The sequence below is a fragment of the Anoplopoma fimbria genome, chromosome 11, assembly GCF_027596085.1.
Source record: "Anoplopoma fimbria isolate UVic2021 breed Golden Eagle Sablefish chromosome 11, Afim_UVic_2022, whole genome shotgun sequence".
Classification (NCBI taxonomy): domain Eukaryota; kingdom Metazoa; phylum Chordata; class Actinopteri; order Perciformes; family Anoplopomatidae; genus Anoplopoma; species Anoplopoma fimbria.
Genome location: NC_072459.1, coordinates 15,832,379 through 15,851,500, shown reverse-complemented (window position 1 = coordinate 15,851,500; position 19,122 = coordinate 15,832,379). Strand labels below are relative to the sequence as shown.

At 41.6% G+C, this 19,122-nt stretch overlaps 4 protein-coding genes across 5 annotated transcripts; 1 reads left to right on the top strand and 3 right to left on the bottom strand.

Annotated features, from left to right (window-relative positions):
- Nucleotides 1-371: 371 nt before the first annotated feature.
- On the top strand, nucleotides 372-10,093 carry mylk5 (myosin, light chain kinase 5). The gene is made up of 17 exons (XM_054608091.1): nucleotides 372-783; nucleotides 2,431-2,580; nucleotides 3,040-3,192; nucleotides 3,354-3,536; nucleotides 3,993-4,028; nucleotides 5,159-5,286; nucleotides 5,436-5,589; nucleotides 5,689-6,000; nucleotides 6,086-6,194; nucleotides 6,526-6,729; nucleotides 6,826-7,043; nucleotides 7,123-7,246; nucleotides 7,930-8,082; nucleotides 8,173-8,299; nucleotides 8,382-8,475; nucleotides 8,597-8,737; nucleotides 8,962-10,093. The coding sequence occupies exons 1-17, from the start codon at nucleotides 654-656 to the stop codon at nucleotides 9,165-9,167; spliced, it is 2,622 nt and encodes an 873-aa protein (XP_054464066.1). The 5' UTR covers nucleotides 372-653; the 3' UTR covers nucleotides 9,168-10,093.
- An 87-nt stretch (nucleotides 10,094-10,180) lies between these two features.
- Nucleotides 10,181-11,130, bottom strand: LOC129098950 (complement C1q-like protein 2). The gene is made up of 3 exons (XM_054608092.1): nucleotides 10,945-11,130; nucleotides 10,729-10,863; nucleotides 10,181-10,654 (listed from the first exon to the last, which is right to left on the bottom strand). Exons 1-3 carry the CDS (start codon nucleotides 11,027-11,029, stop codon nucleotides 10,368-10,370), a joined length of 507 nt encoding a protein of 168 aa, XP_054464067.1. The 5' UTR covers nucleotides 11,030-11,130; the 3' UTR covers nucleotides 10,181-10,367.
- Nucleotides 11,131-11,830: 700 nt separating this feature from the next.
- si:ch73-141c7.1 (coenzyme Q-binding protein COQ10 homolog, mitochondrial) lies at nucleotides 11,831-15,051 on the bottom strand. The gene is given in 6 exon segments (XM_054607608.1): nucleotides 11,831-12,537; nucleotides 13,161-13,262; nucleotides 13,393-13,445; nucleotides 13,448-13,587; nucleotides 14,145-14,300; nucleotides 14,854-15,051. Coding segments are annotated over 6 exon segments (714 nt in total). The 5' UTR covers nucleotides 14,964-15,051; the 3' UTR covers nucleotides 11,831-12,384.
- Nucleotides 15,052-16,847: 1,796 nt separating this feature from the next.
- Nucleotides 16,848-18,915, bottom strand: hsd17b1 (hydroxysteroid (17-beta) dehydrogenase 1). 2 transcript variants are annotated; one of them, XM_054608072.1, is made up of 6 exons: nucleotides 18,806-18,915; nucleotides 18,320-18,481; nucleotides 18,053-18,232; nucleotides 17,808-17,901; nucleotides 17,537-17,720; nucleotides 16,848-17,061 (listed from the first exon to the last, which is right to left on the bottom strand). In XM_054608072.1, exons 1-6 carry the CDS (start codon nucleotides 18,900-18,902, stop codon nucleotides 16,906-16,908), a joined length of 873 nt encoding a protein of 290 aa, XP_054464047.1. In that variant the 5' UTR covers nucleotides 18,903-18,915; the 3' UTR covers nucleotides 16,848-16,905. The 2 variants fall into 2 exon arrangements, with proteins under 2 accessions (XP_054464047.1, XP_054464048.1); XM_054608073.1 differs by having other exon boundaries at nucleotides 16,983-17,061; nucleotides 17,519-17,720.
- Nucleotides 18,916-19,122: the final 207 nt, after the last annotated feature.

Below are 19,122 nucleotides of genomic sequence, written 5' to 3'. Positions count from 1 at the left end.
GGGCCGGCCCTCAGAATTTACGAGCGAACACAATCAGTGCTTTTTCAATCCAAGGGCGTGAAATGAATCCTTTGCAACGCCCCGCATCACTGGCATCACAAAGTTCAATTGGAGCATTGATAAGTGAGAGGGCAAACAGGGAAATCGATAAACGGCAGAGCATTCGACAAACACCACACAATACGACCTTTGGCTGGGGTGGGTAGATAAGTCCTCTTCCTTGTTTATGTGGAGTGTGTGTCTATTAGCCTCTGCAATAAAGACAGGGGTCTGAGCAGTGTGTGTGTGTGTGTGTGTGTGTGTGTGTGTGTGTGTGTGTGGATCTGGCATCAGAGGTACTTTTGTAGAGATAAGGACATGGCTGCCCTGCCTGAGAAGGCCAAACTAAAAGAGAAAGAATTGTGGTGTGGGTGGAGTTAGAGTAGATCAGGGGAGGGTGAGAAAAATAGTGTGTGAACATGTGCAGAGAAGTGTGAGGAGTGAAGCCAGAGCTGCACTGGCTCAGTGGGGACTGCTGTTTTTTTTGTTTTTTTACAGAGACAAAGACAGACAGCTGTGACAAAAGGAAGGAAGTGTGATAACCAGCTTGGGAAATGACTGCGTGAATTATTTGTTGTTCCGATTAGAGGCCATTTCTGTGTTCTTGCACAGAAATGAACGGCGATGGCAGCAAACAGCGTTATGTGTCAACCTTCAGGATGCACATCAAGCCGCCCCTAGCACCGGATGCACTGGGGAATGGGCCGGGGACCGTTGACACCAGAGACAAATGTACTGACACAGGTAAGGTAAGGTCTGTGTGAGATCTAAGGAAGTGTGTTCATCTTTGTAAGGAGCTTAGCTGGAAGCATTTATCATGTCCTTAATGTCAATGCTTGAGTAGACAAGCCTGAACATGGTGATGCTTCCTGATAACATTTCACTTCACTGCATAGAATAAAAAAAACTTGGCTTTAATTATTGGTTTGAAGAAAGTTCCCTTTTTTATTTACAGAGAAACTGAGATCACACACTCTTAGTTTGCTGCTTTTAAAGATACTATTGAATATGATTGTTTATTGTATATGGGACCTTTTATTTTCACATCATATAACACTGAACATCATCATTCTTGATCTAAAAGCTTAAGAGCATACCGCCTTTATTTCTAATCCTTTTCAGTTTGTACTAATATAACACTTTTTGATGGCTTTTGCTGTGAAACTGAAAGGGTTAATTTGAAAAGGGTTAAACAGTCAGTTTAAATCTGTTAGATAGCTGCATGTCATGTTATGTCTGCTCAATATAAATTGTTTCAGTGTTAATTGTGACCCGGCAGACATTATAACACACATCTGTCTTACAGGTGAACATCTTGTACAGATGTTTTTACATGTCATAACATCGGGAACAGATAAAAACGGTCGTCTTGGCCATGGTGCTATAGTGTTTTGAAATGTTCAACCTGTACGCTTTTAGTTCAGCTGAGTTTTTTACTGACTTGCTAATAAAAGCTTTGAGGTCTGCGTTAAAAAAATGAAAAAGATCAAAGACTGATGACGTGAGATGGGTTTGAAAATCCACGTCTCAGTGTGTGCAGCTCAGAGTAGTAAACATCTGGCTGCCCAGTGAATACTTGAGGATTGTAAATACAGGCTAAAGGTTGATGGTAAAAAAAAATCTGTAAATGGCGTAACTACACACAGTCAGGTTTGGTCCACTTTTACATAATGTTGAGTTAAGGCACTGGACTACACCTTACAATAAATAGTACCAAGGATAACACTCGATGTCAGCCTGCATTGCTGATAATGTGTTTATGATTTATTCAAGCTTTACTGGATAAGGAGGGATTGCAGTTCCTGGGAATGTTCACCCCCGGGCTTCAAGCAGGGATCCAGCTCCAATATCAATACTGCATAAAAAAATAAGAGAGAAACAAAGAAAACAAACACGGTCATGTGACAATGAGCTATGTGTTTTATTTTAGGGAGGCTTGATGTCATCGATGTGGTTTTTCTGGGTAATAAAGAATTATTGAATTAATTCTTGTTAAGTTTAATAGAAAAGGACGAACAAAAACAAGAAAAGATGAAGGGGTGTGAACTGTTAGGGTAGATGAAAATATGGAACATACTCGTGTACCATTTCATGTAACACGTCTAGCGGGTGTTACTTCTCATTTAAGTCGAGGCCAAAGACATCAGTGTCTTGAAGTTAAGAGCGTGAATTAATGTAAAAAACATGAGTTTGTGTTCAAACTTTGCATTATAAATAAATGCAGATAACTGAAAGAAACAGTGGAGGGAAGCTAAAATGAGAACTGTGGTAAAAATGCAGTTAGATGCAGTTATGACAGGTCTGTAAACCCTTGATATAAATGTGTTACCCTTATTTTTCTTATTTTGTGCGTCTGACTTCTCACCCCTTTCCCCTCTCCTCCACATCCAGGGTGTGTTAACACATCCGCCCGTAAATGTCTGGATCCCCCCTTCTTCATAGAGCCACTGCAGGACTGCTGCGTGGACGAAGGAAATGACATCAAACTGCGGGGGGTTCTCACCGGAAGTCAGCCCATCAAAGTGTCGTGGTTGCACAATGGTGAGCTGGGACAATTAACACTGATACAGAATACATTAGATGAACAAGGGCAGCAAGAACTCACATTTGGTTTTAAAACAGGTCCTTATCTAACCATTTAACCTTTCCAACCAATTAAAATTTAGATGACTGTCTCTGTTTGTGCATGCTCCAACCCAATGACTCTTATATTCCTACTGTATGTTTCTATGTCATGACACTTATACATCCAATAGCAAATTTCCTGTCCATCTTTTTTCTAATTGTCTCCACATTTCTGCTTAACTCAGCCTGTCTATATGGTAATTTTTTAAGTGTGGGGTTGACTAATGCATTTGTACTGACAGATTCTCATCAGGGTTTGAGAAGTATCAGCTATATTTGTAAGCACTTCCTGTCTCCCTGGCCTCCTCTTAGTGGCACTTTCTTGCACCAGAGGAAGAGAGAGTTTCTAGTCTGTTTGTTTGCTCCTATGGGCAGGTGAAGCGGCCCGTTTTGGGAAACCTTCCTTCAATGGCAAGGAGACGAGTTTCGTGGTGAGTGAATGCTTGCCAGAAGATGCTGGCGCCTACACCTGTCTGGCAGAGAACAGCACAGGGAAGACGTCCTGCTGCGCTGCTGTGTTCGTCAGAGGTGAGGGAGACACTCCCCTCAAAAAGTTTGATTACAACAAAGTCTGCTGCTGATTCTAAACTCTGCCTCTTGCAAGTTGTAATGCGGGGTTCAGCATTCAAGTAGGAGTTTCATTTCTGATGTGTCTCTTCTCCCCTTCCTCTTACTGACGACCGATCCAGACTTTGAAACTATCTGCGGTGTGCAGAATCGTGTCTCAAATGTCCTGACTTCTGCTTCTGAGAGCGTTGTGAGGAATGGAAGGTCACCCCAGTCTCCCAAAGAAGAGCTGCAGAAGTTCAGAGGATTTGTTTGCACTTCCCCTACAGACTCTCATAAGCTCAGCCCAGTCTCAAGTCCAAGAGGTAATCAGATAAACACTCATGTCACTTATAGATACAAAGGATTCGATCATTTTTAATATTTCAGGAGCTGATTTAACAACACAATACAGTGAAGCTTCCTTCCTTCCCTAAACACATGATGATGCACTAGGAACTATCATAGTTAAAACCATTGTTTTATCTTCTTCGGGACATCCATGTTGTATTTATACATAAATAGGAAACACATCATTTCCCTTCCTTTTTTGATTGGTTGTCAGGCAATATGTGAACCAGTCAGGGATAATGCAGCCCTTCCACAACAGTGATACACCCACTTAAGGTTATCAGCCCCAAGTGAACACCATGTAGGGAAGTGGACAGTGCACAGTACAGTAAAAACTTGCTGTGTCTGTAGACTGATAGCCATAGAACAGAAAAGCAGAGCCACGCCTACATACCCACTAAAACCTACCTGCGCTTCACCTGTCTCCGCAGAAGTCATCCCAAAGAAGAGAGCCAACTCAGGGACAGGTGAGAAAAACTATTTCTCCTCTCTCACTACGTCTGCTAGATGACAAAGCAATGCACCTGTCTTTCCATCATCCACCCTTTTCCTGTTACTCATCATTCACTGCTATATTGTCTGACTTCTGCTTGTTCATGTTAATGTTGTTTATTCATTAGGAGGCTCTTTTTGTGTGTGTGTGTGTGTGTGTGTGTGTGTGTGTGTGTGTGTGTGTGTGTGTGTGTGTGTGTGTGTGTGTGTGTGTGTGTGTGTGTGTGTGTGTGTGTGTGTGTGTGTGTGTGTGTGTGTGTGTGTGTGTGTGAGTTGCTTCTGGTGCAGTTGTGGTTTGCCCCAGAGGAACTACACCTTTTTGTTTTGACTTTTGTTCTTGATATAATGTTTGTCTGGCTTTAAGCTATTGTGCTCCATTATACTGGGAAGTTTTACCTTAGGGTGTAGGCTGCAATATTAAAAGCATGAACAGCTTGTATAATAAGGTCTGAATGTCTGCTATTAGTGCACAGGATATGTAATACTGCTTTTTATGGTTTTATGAAATAGATATAAGTGATGTCTAAAGCTGGAGAGGCAATAATTTAGTTTGGAAGGTAAACTGTAAAGCCATTTAAAGATAACTTTATCAGATTGTCTCCAGTCAAATTCTCCATCCTGATGCCACAGTATTTGAATACTGATAGCTTAGGGGTTGATATATTGGCTCCAGCTCTCATGTGGCCCTTTCTATTCTAATCTAAATGTATGGTAATGTTATATTACAAGAATACAGTACGGACTTGTGAATGTGTTTTTGCTTCCTTTAAGGACATTTGTCTTAGTAAATAGATAGAGTGTGAAACATTTTGAACTGGAATGCAACAGGTGAACTAGATCAACGAGGACTGGATGTACTTTGTGTGGAGTAGGTCACCCATGTTTTGCCTGTGTTTCCAGTTGAAACACTTGGTCTGCTGTACGCTACAATAATAAGGGTCTCGGGGAAGTGACACACTTCCGGTGTTAGAGTACAGCAATAACCACGAGATTATGTAAAGCCACAGCACTAATTCTGTCTTTATCTCACACTCACACACTGGATAGTTTCCTTACAGTGTGGAGTCAAAAACTCTAAAAAATGTATGTTTTTTTTAATTTGCAGGTCCAGCATTACATTTCGAAAACCCTCCACAGCAAGTTGAGGTTAAGGCGGGACAAACTGCAAGAGTGACGTGTTATTTCACCGGCAGTCCTCCTGTAGTGTCGTGTTGGATCAGAAACAAAGAACAGGTGTAATTTGAATCCTAATTTACAAAGTATACACTTTCTGCAATATCATTTTTATTGCGCTCAGTATTAACCTCTCTCTCTCTCTCTCTCTCTCTCTCTCTCTCTCTCTCTCTCTCTCTCTCTCTCTCTCTCTCTTTCTTTCTCTGCAGATAGTGGATGGTCCAGAGCTGTGGGCAGAAAGCACTGATAAGAGCAGCACACTGGTCATAGCGGAGGCTAAACCGCAGCACACAGGCCGTTACGCCGTTGTAGTGAAGGACCGCAGGAGCTCAGCAGAACACACAGTCACCCTCTCTGTCATAGGTAAGGCAACAGCACACACTCTGCACCATCCAGACCATGAAGTAAGTTTGCAGTTTCTTGAGTTCTTCATCCATCATCATCATTATCATTCCCACTCAGAGAAACCTGAGCCTCCTGCCTCCTGTCCCGTGGTCTCCCTGGTATCTGCCACCAGCCTTGTGCTTTCCTGGTCGGGCCCCTGCTACGACGGCGGCAGCGCCATCCTTGGTTACGTGGTTGAGGTAAAGAACCAAAGAGGTGTTGGGTCTGGGGATTGGAGCGAGCTCACTACCCAGTGTAAGAGCACATCATACAGAGTGTGCTCCGGGCTGCAGCCTCATCAGGAGTACTGCTTCAGAGTGAGGGCCTACAACACAGTAGGAGCAAGTGAGCCAGGACCGGTGTCAGCAGTGGTTAGGATGGAGGAGAAAGGTGAGGCAACATGGGTAATTGATACCACAAAATTAGAGATAAATATAATGAGCCTTATGTTACAGCTGTTGTGCTTTTTGTGTAGGTGTAGACAAACCCAAAGAAGAAGAGGCCCCACAAGAGTATTCCTGTGTCACTATTAACACTTCAGAAAAAGTGACAGATCACTACAGTTTGCAGGAGAGACTGGGAATGTGAGTATCTGTCAGGAGCAACCATTTCGTTCCAAGTAGCTTCAAGAAGCCGTTTCTTCAGAAATGCTGACAAGTCAAGTCATCAGCGTGGGTTGAATATTAGAGCCGCAGTCTGCCAAGTGCAAGTAGAGACACAGCTCTGCTCAATAAACAACAGATGCAAACCAATGCAGGGTTGAGAATGCCAGTAACTTCAATTAATAATGGCATCTGCGGCTTCGACAAGTGAAGGATTAGAAACACAGGTCTCAGATGAAAGATTGTTTTATATTTACATTCCTTTGTTAAAGTAAGAGATTAAAAACAAAAACGAAACTTGTCTCTTCATTAGGGGAAAGTTCGGCCTGGTGTTCAAGCTCACCCACAAAGTGACAGGGCGCAATTATGCTGGGAAGTTCTACAAAGGGCGACGTGCCAAGGAGAGGGAGGCTGCTAGCAAAGAGATAGAGCTGATGAACTACCTCCACCACCCCAAACTGGTTCAGTGTGTTGGGGCGTATGATCACAAGCCTGAAATGGTCATGGTCATGGAGTTGTGAGTATCATGGTGAAAGTGTTAATTATTTAGGTTGCATGTAAATAAATGTGATAAACCATTTGAGGTCACATTGCCCTGTCTGTCTGTCTGCAGTATCGCAGGCGGGGAACTGTTTGAGCGTATCGTTGACGACAGCTTTGAGCACACAGAGGCTGCCAGTGTGCGCTACATGCATCAGATCCTGGAGGGGATCGCCTACATGCATCAGCAGAACATTGTCCATCTGGACCTCAAACCTGAAAACATTGTGTGCGTTGACACCACTGGCACCTCCATAAAGATCATCGACTTCGGATTAGCCTGCAGGCTTGGTGTGTGAAATGAAAACTTTATTGACTCATAATTCTAGTAAATTTTCTGTTAGTAAATTAGGTGATTTCTGTTTAACAGATGGCAACACGCCTCTCAAGGTGATGCAAGGGACTCCAGAGTTTGTGGCCCCTGAAGTGATCAACTATGAGCCTGTGTTTTTGACCACTGACATGTGGAGCATAGGTGTCATCTGCTACATATTGTGAGTCACCCTATCGCTCCATTTGCTCTTTCTACGTTTAAGAAATAGTTTGACATGTTGGGAAACGGGTTTAAGGTGCTGATTTAAGGAGGATTTAGCTGTTTCCCCCTGTTTCCCGTCTTTGTGCTAAGCTAAACTAAACTATATCCCAAAATGTCAAACTATTCATTTAAACATTTTTTTGTGTGTGTGTCATGCACATCCAGTGTATTTTTTCTATTTCAACTGGAAAAACAACTCCTGATTACCGCTTTGAGAGACTTAAAGGGGCTAATCACCCCAACATGCAAAACATATTTTCCATCTGAGCTTCTTATCAGTCTGAATTATATTGGCATGAGTTGCCTAGTTTTGGAGATATCAGCTGTAGACAGTCTGCTTTCTCTCAAATGTAATTGGCGTATATTGCACTCGGCTTGTGGCGCTAAATACATTTGAAAAACTTGAAAAGAAAATAGTTCCCAAAAATAAACAGCTCTCAACGAGTCATTATTTTCTGGAATTTCAGGTTGAACTGTCCATTTGATAGAGAATAATAGAATGATAGAACACTGCTGGTGGTAATAGTCTAGATTGATCAACAGCCTGTTGTTTGAATGATTCAGACTTTTAACGCCACCTAGTGGTTGTCAGTTGAGATAGCTAATATAATGATACTGCCGTCTCTCGTTCTCTGGGTTCAGACTGAGCGGTGAGTCTCCATTCCAGGGCAACAACGACATAGAGACCCTCGCCCTGGTCACGGCTGCCCAGTGGGAGTTTGACGAGGAGAGCTTTGACGAGATTACAGACGAGGCCAAACATTTCATCAGCTCCCTGCTTGACAAAGACACCAGGTGATTTCATAAAACGCACAGCTGTGGCACAGCTAGCTCCATACACCTATTCCACTCATAACCAACTATAACACTCCGTGTGTTCCCCAGGCGGAGGATTCCCTGTGAGGAGGCGCTGGCCCACCCTTGGATGGCATTAGAGTCCGGAGATCATGCCACCACCAAGAGTCTGTCCAAGGATAAGATGAAGAGGTTTCTAGCCAGGCAGAAGTGGAAGGTAACAGCTCAGCACAGTACTTTTATGTTTCTCTTTGAGTTTGATGTGTTGTTTTGTGCTTGACACTTTTTTTGTCACACAGAAAGCAGGTAAGGCCTTGTTAGCCCTGAAGAGAATGGCTCTGCTGACTAGAAACGACAGTTCTGCCTCTGGATCTCCTACCAGCCCCGGAGAAGGTAAGACACTCAGCATCTTCTTATCTGGACCTTTTTAGTTTTCTAGTTTAACGTTGCTGTATAGGTTTTTTTTCATCCCACTTTCATCTCTTTCCTCCTTCCTCTCCCCTCCCTGTCCCAGACTCACCCCTGAGCCCGGAGGCAAAGCACGCCCTGCAGTCTCTGGAGCTCAAGATGCAGGGGCCACCCCAGTTCACCCAGAGCCTTGAGGACCAGGCAGTGAATCAGGGATCCAGTGCCCGTCTCTCGTGTCACCTCACAGGTACGCACGTCTTCATTTAAGAGCTCAAGTAGCACCTGAGTTCCTCTTTGTGATATATTGTGAGCTTTTGTTGTAGAGCAGTGACTTGAGACTTGACTTAAAGTGGCCCTATTATGCTTTTCCACTTTTTCCATCTTCTTTAGAAGAATTTCAGACGTTCTGCTTTATTAAACCTGCCCTCACCCCTATTAAACCTGCCCTCACCCCTCCATCTATCTCGGCAGGATACCCTGACCCAGAGGTTGTTTGGCTGTGCGGTGAGGAACCCGTGGTGGAGTCACCCACAGTGCAGATAGAGTACGAGGACGATGGCCGCTGTACTCTGGTCTTAGCCAAAGTTGGCCCAGAGGACGCCAACGTTTACACGTGCAGAGCCACCAATGACCACGGGGAGGCGTTCTGCTCAGCCAAACTCAGGGTTCAAACGTAGATCCATCAGATCTTCGTATGCAGAGATAAAATGTATAAACATGTTGCTCTCGGATGCCTTAAACCGTTGTATTGTACATTTTTGTTTTAATACAAATGGGAACTAAACTGAACATCCTGTACTGTGGCTGGAAAAATATAATACATGTATTATTGTACAAAATGTATGAACAGATGAATATTGTTACAGAGTTACTCCAAGCCTATATAACGTTTTATTTTCCTTCATGGAACTGATGGTTGCCTTAAACAAGGTGTTGTTTCAGCTAAGTCTACACATTTTTCTCTTACTTTGGGGCAATGATTATGAGCCGAAGGTCTGCATTGCTGGTTGTAGCTACAAATGATGTTGTCTACAAATGGACAGAGCACAATGTCTTATCTTGGTGAGATTCTGAACTATTGATGGGTAAATCTGAAATTAAAGAAATTAAACTAGCAGTACAATTTCAAGCCTTTTTTTCCATTTCATTTAATTGTAAAAGCATCTAAAAGCGTCTAAAAAACAACTTGCTTCATTATGTTCTCGAGAAAATTAAAAGTTTTTGTTTGCTATTCATTTACAAGGATTGTTTAGGATGCATAACGATTTTCAAGGTAATTAACCTTTTTAAAGTGATCTGAAATTGGCAACATTTTCTGTTGTTTTTTATTCATAATGTATGAATATGTAATTTCCCACGCAGACAAATATGTTTATTGCAGTCCTCAACCGCCCTGTTATCAATATGAAACAAATATGCTGTCATATACTATACAGGTGTGAAATAGAGATCACAGTAAAGGCCGGGTTCGAAGATGGCTGTAGGAAGTAGGCTAGGGAGTTGTTAAGGGGCCCCCAATTTACTCCCCAGGTCCAATTAGGCGTACCGGCTGGTGTGTTCCTATCACAAGATGGTCTACGGTATTTTTTTCTATCACGTTTTTACCCTCAAAACAAATAACCACATTGTAAGTAAGCTTGTTCAACTGATAAAATCTAAACATCATGAGATTAAATTGAGACACAGGCATTGTTCCGACAACGCTTGATATTTATTATTAATACAATGTCTCAAACAAATTGCAATGAAGTTTCCTGATTTACTCTCTGCTCAGCCAAATCCCTTCACAGCACATCATTGGTTTGGCTTTTGAGTGAACCATTTGAATAGAGGGCACTTCACAAGGTACACGTTAACATGAATAAAGTGAGAGAAGATCATGTATCGAAGAGCAGAAAACCACTGAAGGTGTTGTAGTTCATGGAATCATCGAAGACAGTCCTGTTCGCCTGGAGCTCCACATACACGTTGTCTCCAACCGTCAGGGGGATGACCACAGCGTTGCTGCCCATGTCGTGGCTGTCAGTCCCTGCGGTGTCCCAGACCGACGTCAGCCGCTCCCCGTTCTTCATGAGGCTCGTAACAGAGCTGGGAGTAGCTTGAAGGTTGTTGAACATTGAGTATCGAAAGAAGTACGTCCCACTGACCTGTGCTGTGAAAATGCCTGCCAGGATAAAGAGATCATTAGTCTTTCTCTCTCTTTATCTCTTTGTCTCTCTCTCTCTAAAACACACATACCTGTTGCGGGATTGTAGCTATTGCCATGGTTGGAGAAGACCTTCTTATACTTAAGTACGGTACCAGTGCTGAAAGGTCCAATGTCCCCAGAGCCAGTGTCCCTGAGAGCTGCCGAAAAGGCCACCTCACTTTTGCGTGAAGAGCATCAAATAACCACAAACACATCAGAAGTAAGAACTGATAAAGGGGAAGAATGTTTCTCTTTGTTAAGACTACCTTTAGCGGTCAGGCTCCGCAGCGCAAGGACTTCTTCCTCAGTTTTTAGCAACTTAGTCTCCAGGAGAGTTATTTTCTCTGCCATGTTTGCGACCTTCTCTCCCACTGCTCCCAGAGTTTGACTCGTGGAGGTGAGACATTGTGCAGAACAAGAAAAGAAAAACACCCATTAAAGATAAAAAAAATCTATATTGATAGAGTTGGGAAAATCCAACCTCCAAAGTCCAATGAGGGATAGAAAATATTTGTAAGTTTCGTGTATAAAGAGCATGTTACTGGGAGGTCATGTTTACAATGTGCTTTTTGGGAAATTAAGTAATAAAACATTGCGTATATAAAACCCAAAGAGATTTAAATGATGAAATGTATTTATTGAACCTGTTCAAACAGGGCATGTTCAGTTTGTTAGCCTGAGACAGACTGCAGCCTGGTTATCAGGAAACTAAAAGTTGAACAGAAAAGAAGAAAGAAGGTCTTTAAGGCTATCTTATATTAAATATAATAGTCATTAAAAATATTCTTCTTTTGCTGTTTTAATTAATCAAAGACTTAACGATTGATACAAGAAAACCATTAAAAAACCCAGTCTTCTTACTGTAGCTCTGCCTCAAATTCACCGTATGCCAAACTGTGTAAATAAGTTTTGTATCATGATATAAGTTGTCTGCCATCTTAAATATGCCTCATATTGTATCTTTGAAATGTTCAAGCTTCTATTGTCTGTGTATGCACTGTGACGTGACCTCATCTGTATGTCTCTGCACCACCAGGAGTTAACTCCTGTTTTAGTTTAATTTTACATTTTCAAGCATTATGACCAGGATTCCATTCATGATTTTTTTTCTCTTGCTTGTTATGGGTGAAAAAAGTAAACCAGGCACAGATTAGAACCATTTATTTTCCTTGATACTCTTGCCCAAACGCAACAAGGAGTAAACAGATGTTGATACGATCCACTACACTGGAAATCTTTGCTCGTCCAGTCACTGGGGTCCATTGTTAAAAAAAAAAAAGCAGCATATTTAAATTACAGATGCAAAAAATGACCCTTGGACATAGATTTACCAAAATAAAAGCTTTTTAATTCCACCGAGAAAAAAGTGCTTAACAAAAAATTGCGCTCAACCTTTTTAGATTTGTTTCAGCGTTGAGCAGGAGTCAATTGTCTGAGCATTATACAACAATCTTACCAAGAAACATGACCATTTTAAACCATGCATAAGAACAGAAGATGTACAAGAACGTAAATAAATCAGTTTATGGATTATAAATAAATCAGTTTATGGATTATAAATAAATAGTAAGTATGTTCAATGTGCATGTCGACTCAAGTGTAAGATAAGAGCGTGTGCAAAAAGAAGAACCAGCTTCCTGTTTAAGACAAGTGTTGATATCAAGTAGAGCAGAGTTTGATTAAAGGTCTAGTGGAACGTGGAGGCCTCATGTCGACCGCCTCCTCAACCGCGCCTCCTGCTGGTTCCTGTAAAGCATTGCAGCTCTCGACTCGAAGGCATTGACCATTTGTTTAACCACCTCGTCAAAGAAGACGCTGGCCAGCTGAGAGTGCAGAAGAGACTTAAACTCAAACGAAACCTACAGAGGACACATAGGGGGGAGACAATGTTAGTAAGTTTATTTTATAATCGCAACCAAAGACGTCTTTGGCTGATTACAAAGTCGCTTTTGACTGTCAAGACTTTTACTTCCTTTAAATGTCTGTTGACGATCAGTCTTATCCTAACAAGTGCTCTTCTGACATCCAACCACTTCCTGGCTGACCCTGAGGTAATCTGAGCCAACATTAAGGTCTAACCGCCTCCTAGCAGCTCATTAACACTGTGCCCGGCCCTGACAGCTATTTCAGGCCTCCTTGGACACCGGCATGCTACTCAAGACTAAATTTAGAGAATAATAAGATTTTACCCAACACTTCCTTTGAGTCAGTAATCCATTCACAATAGTACAGGAGGAATGACAAGGAATTAGTCTCATTTTAAGCATACAATCTGATCCCTTAAGTCCTTTTGGCATGTTCCTTTATTGTGATCTTTGGGTTGTTTATAATAATAATAATAATAATGTCACTGCCATTTGACTCCTTTCATTGTTTACATTATTCTATTTTCATATCAGAATTCCACTTCTAATTCAAATTACTGTGGGTCCTGCAAAAAACGGATTTCCTCATCAATGCTGACTTCATCTTATACACTTACATAGAAATCCACTTTACAGGAGGCTGGTAGGTCTTTGGCTGCAGGGGCAAACCTCCATATTGTTTCTAGATGGCTGAAGAGGGATCCATCCGTACACACGGCCTGTTCCAAAAGAAATTACACTTTAATTATTATTGACAGTCAAAATGCAATACGCTGGGTCATAGTATATTGTTTGAGAAAAGAATATTTGTAATTGTATTTTTCTGGAGTTACCAGGTCTAGCACTTACCCTGACTTGGTGGTTTGGGATGACGGTGACCTCAGAGGTGTAGCGCTCCACAATGGGGGGAAACCAATTTCAATATCAGCCCGGACTTCACCGTTTTGCTCGGGTCTCATGACCCGAGACTTCTTGCACCAGGGAACAAAGTGCCGGTACTGGTCCACATTGGCCACCACATTGTACATCTGCTCTGGAGAATACCTGAACACACAGTCACATCAAGGCAGAGGCACATCCAGTGAGACCACGTCACCATTTTAACATTGTTTCACGTATATAATTACATTTCTATTTTGTGCTTAGTTTTTAGGTTCTATTTCCAGTACTTTTTTAGTGAAATACCATATAATATTCCTAACTAGGGGTGCAACCAACAATTACTTTCATTATGAATTTAATGAATCTGTAGATTATTTTCTCAATTAATCCTTTTGTTGATAAATTGTCAGAAAATAGAGGAAAATGCTGATCACAATTTTTCAGATCCCAAGGTGACATCTCCATATTGCTTTGTTTGTCTATCACCAAAATCAATTTAGTATATGATCATATAAGAAAGAGCAGAGCAGCAAATCCTCACATTTGAGAGACCGTTATTTCATTGTCAAAATATTTGCATTTCAATTTTCTAGTTATTGACTAATCAATTAATTGTTTCCTAACCTGTCCTTGTATAACGTTAAGATCTGGTGCTTGGGGCTATCCTTCTCTTATTTCAGGGGTCTTTAACACGCTGCACATCATTTCGGGGCTCTCACCCTAATGTCCTGCACTCGGTGTACTCCATCCTTCGTTTGCTGATGGGAGCAGCCAGTTTGATGAAGCTGCGGCTGGGTGTGCTGATGGGGACGGCGGGGCAGAGAGGCAGGCTGGCCCTTCTCGCTGCCATGGCCCCACAGGGGCCCCACAAGTGTCTGAAGGGGGGAGACATAAATTAGTTTTTATGGGATATATATTAAAAGAAACATTACATGTTAAAAGACAGTGAGGGATAGCCAGCTGACAGATTCATTTGCTTTTTATGTTGAAAGTTCACAATATGACTGTATGAGCACCAATTCAAGTGAAAGCAAAGCTGCATTAACATTATTATTATTTTTTTTAAAAGACAGACTGGATTCAAATGTCCATATTTATAATCCCCCAATTATTTTTCATTGAGGAAAACTACTTGCAGCTTGGTAAAATGAACGTGGCAAAACTACCACAAGAGGGAGAAATGTGACAGCAGGTTTGACTGTCAAGTGATGTTTCACTCACACACTTCCAACACTTTAAACCCATTCAGAAGTTAATGACAAACTAGCTCCGGGAATTGTAAGAATATGAAGTCTAACATCTAAATTACACCAACAGGCACATTTTGAATTCATGCGAAAAATGATAAATAAAAATAAAAAATGAAAACGAAACTATTTCGCTTGTCTAACTACTTCGCTTATCTAACGACGTCCAATCTTCACTCACCTGACATTTGCTCTTCTAGTGTTTCCTCGCGCAGCTTTGGAGAAGTGGGCTTCAGGCACCTTCAGCAGCGCCCTGATGAAGAGGAGGGGGGTCGTTCTGCCGCCGCTCATGGTGAACTTAAGGTTCTCAGGGGAGACGTCGGTATTTCCACCCCAGCGGCAGCAGCAGCAAACCCGGCTTTGCTCTGATGATGAGCCGCTCCGCTTGTCAGGTAAAGACAGCAGTGACGTAGCAGGAGGCTCTAGCCAATCAGAGAGCCTGAACGAGTTTAAACGTTAAAAGTGAATTGAAGTGTAGCTAAACATCAGTAAAAGGACAGACACATACATATTTTTTTTTTGGATTTAATGTCTTATGTAAAAACATTTTAACTTGTTTCCATGATTTTTTTTTATATATATAAAAAGGGTATCGTAAGTAGTATTGTCTAGTTAGAACTAATCTCAATTCTTACACTTTTACTCATGGAAACCAAAATATTTTAGGAAATGCATATTTTTTTATTAGTACTGTCGGAAAATTTGTCACATGTGACGCATGTGTGATTGAATCGATGACACTATTTGACTGCTGGGTTCACAAAGGGGTTTGAGAGGTTTCGACAAGCGATCCAAAAGGTGAACAAACAAGAACATGCTGTGTGCATGACTCACCTGGACTTTGGTGCTTCAGAGAAACCAAGATCGTCATTTAGAATCAAATTTAACCGTATAAAGCCAAGTAGTAATTCTAGCAGCAGCATCAGGCTAAGTGAAATGTTTACATTATGATAGAAGTATGATAGTCTACATTTCAATTAAATGCACCAGCCCTTAACTCCCATTTTTCTGCATACTGAAGACTATAATAAGCTAACACCTCTGGGTGAGGCTGTATTAGGTGTTACAGAACAGGTACAGCAGGATCCATTTCAGGATCTTCAGACTGGAATTAAGGTACTTGGTCAGGGAGGGTTTTAAGAACCTCAGACATGCCATCAAAGGCCAGAAACGTAACGCATAGACTCGGGTTATAAGAGAACATACTCATGGGCTTAACATACCCAGGCTGAGCCAACGATTACACGGGGGATGGCTGCTGTTCCAGCCGGCCCTCGTTCAGATTTATACAGTTCAGTAATTCAAAAAACCCAGCTGAGGAAGCTAAACGTCGTCTTTACAATTTACTTACAACAACTCAGGAATATAAAGGTAATAGAGGATTTACAGTAATAAATATTAGATTATTTTCTTATGTTCATGCAATTTGTCTCACGACTACATAGGAGTCATTGCAGTGAAAGGATATTTCCAGAATAAATAGCTGTTACAAACAGTGTTTTTCAACTCTTCTCTTTGTAATGAATGTTCCTTTTCCACTTCAACAACATACCGTATCTCCTGATTATCAATCTGACATTCCCATAAATAGATAGTTGGCGAAAATGCAGAATTTGAGCAGTATTTTCACGTGTTCCCTAACGCACTCCCTGTGACACTCTAAGTAAGTAAGGCACACATATTTTGCAGTGAGTGTAATAACAAATTTCATCCAAACTCGTTTCAGTTCAGTTCAAATACTTTATTAATTTATCCCTTAAGATACATTTTAAAGCAAGCCATTCAGCAAACACAAGAAAATAATTGAAACATTTCTTAATTTCGTGCTTTAGAGCGTGTTCATGTTGCTTAAGGAAGACAATCAAAAATAACATAAGATAATTGCTTGGAGTGTTTTACATTTAACAATTTGGTCAAAACTTGTCCAGAAGCTCTCAAATCCCTTTGAAAATATGCCAACCAGTGTGGCAAGAACACTATCAAAAGACAGGAATGCACTCAAAACGCAACCCTTTTCAAATATTTCTAGAAACTGATTATAACTTCAAATTGTGATAAGGAATATAACTTTTCTAAGTTACATACAAAAATAGAAGCATGGAGTCGCTTCATGTGAAGTAACAAAACTGATCTGACTGCTCTTAGAGCAACCACAGTGAGTCATTTTTTCCCCCGTAAATCGAAACAGAAATAAAAAATGTTTTTGAACTGTGCACATGAAAACAAGGCAAAATTATTGTTCCTCAGCTGAGAACATGATTTTGCTCAAAGCACTGATGTACTGCGAGCCATCTGGATCTGTGAACTTCAGTTTGGTGAGAGGAGGCACTCCACTGCCGGTGAAGTATCTGAAAGCAGGGCTGGGTGACTGGATGGCATCCAGAAACACCTTGGAGACAAAAAAAAGTACACCACAGGGTTAAAAGCAGCAGTGCTCTTACACTCTTGACACTCTAACTTTATTTAATTTGCTGTGATAAACTCAAACCGTGGCAGTATTCTGATCCTATGTGAAAGTAAAAGTAGCTATATAAAAATACAAAATTACAAGTGAAAGTATATTATAGAAAAAATGTACTTCAAGTGAAACCAAAAGCATATTAAATGCACTTTAAGAATGAAAATCTGAAGTTTTCAATATACAGACAGAGTATGTTTCAAGGTGCTGTCAGAATTATAAAAAATGAACTGTTCCTAGAAGGATATATGATATGTTATGCAGCCATGATCTAGAACAAGCAATTTGCGATATGAGCAAAATGTTTTTTGGCTTTGTGCACATCTGTTTATTGAATCCTGCAGTCTTTATATTTGCACTTTTTTCCTACTTAGTGCTTAATGCTTACATTTTTTCTTCAATATACCTTCACAATGTCCTCCGTGTCCTGTGCTAAGTTTTGGAAAACAGAGCCACAGTGCTGCAGGTATTTTTCATAGAGGCTGAGGGTGAGGGCGTCGACCTGTTGTAGAGACGCATCCCCGAGCTCGGCCCTCTGCAGGTTGACCAGGAAGTCAGTGTTGACTGGACCACACTCAATGAGGCTCACGCTGCAGGATGAAGCACAATCGGCATTTTACAGTGAACAGCATCTAAAACTAAGGAAAATAAGATTACATTACACATTCACAACTCACTGGATATTGAAGTGTTGCAGGAGGACGGCCAAACTCTCACATGCTCCCTCTATCGCAAATTTACTGGCACAGTACACCTCATTAAAGGGCAGACCTGCAAAAGGGCATGAAGCAGGAAGATGGCTTATTTTGGCAATTTCACACACGGCAGCAAGCATCAACAATGATTTCTTTATGGGATTCCTGTCAAATCGTTAGAAAAACTGCACACGTGGAACAAACTGTTGACTCTTTGCTTGACTCACCTTGAAGCCCTCCGGTGCTCCCGGTGACCAGGATGCGGCCTTGGCCCTGAGCCTTCATGTCCGGCAGGAAAGCCTGGATGGTCTGGATGGTACCGAGGAGGTTGACCTCCAGGATCTGCCTCATCGAGTCCAAGGACTGCACCTCCAGCGGCCCCATTAAACCCACTCCAGCATTACACACTGTGCGTAGCGAAGATAAGCCCATTAACGCACACACACACATACAAATTACAATCTTAACGAGAATGCGACGACACAAGAACATACCCAGAATGTCCACTCGCTTCTCCACAACCCTGTCCCTCGCATCCAGGATGGACTGCCGGACCGTCACGTCCATTTGGAGAATGTCCAAGGTGTCCTTGTGCAGGCTTTTCACGCACTCTAAAAGACGCTCCTTCTTGGCCAGGTTTCTCATCGTGGCATAGACTAAACAGAAAGCATTTAGTGACATGTCATTACATTACATTACATTACAGTCATTTAGCAGACGCTTTTATCCAAAGCGACTTACAATCAGTAGTATATATGTCTTGATACAGATTTCACTTAATGTTTTGCAAATCATACAAACCACATACATGTTTCAGAAAACCTCTGATTGCAGTGTCAGAGTACCACATACAGCACATACTGTACAACATATCATAGTGTATAGTGTCTCCATGGGCTTATAAAGTCTTTGATTTCAACAGTTCCCCACCCAGTGCGGATATAAGTAATGCAATAAGAGACGGTATCGGCCGTGGTTACCTTTGAATGTTTTGTTGGGGTCGGAGGCCAACCGGACAGCCAGGCTGAGACCGATTCCCGAGGAGCAGCCTGTGATCAGCACCACCTTCTTCTCCATGGAGCCACCAACTGGTCTGTCTCAAGATGAGAGCAGCTGGAGGACGGAGGATAAGATGGAGGCATGTGAAAGCTCTCCTTCTCAGTGTTTTTGCATATTTCTCTATCACAAGGCCAGTTAATCCTAAACATCTTATCTGCCACCTGGTGTCCTCCCATCTTTTCACATGTCCTTGTTGGTGTGTATGATTTTGTTTTTCTATTGAGTCACATGGGAAACA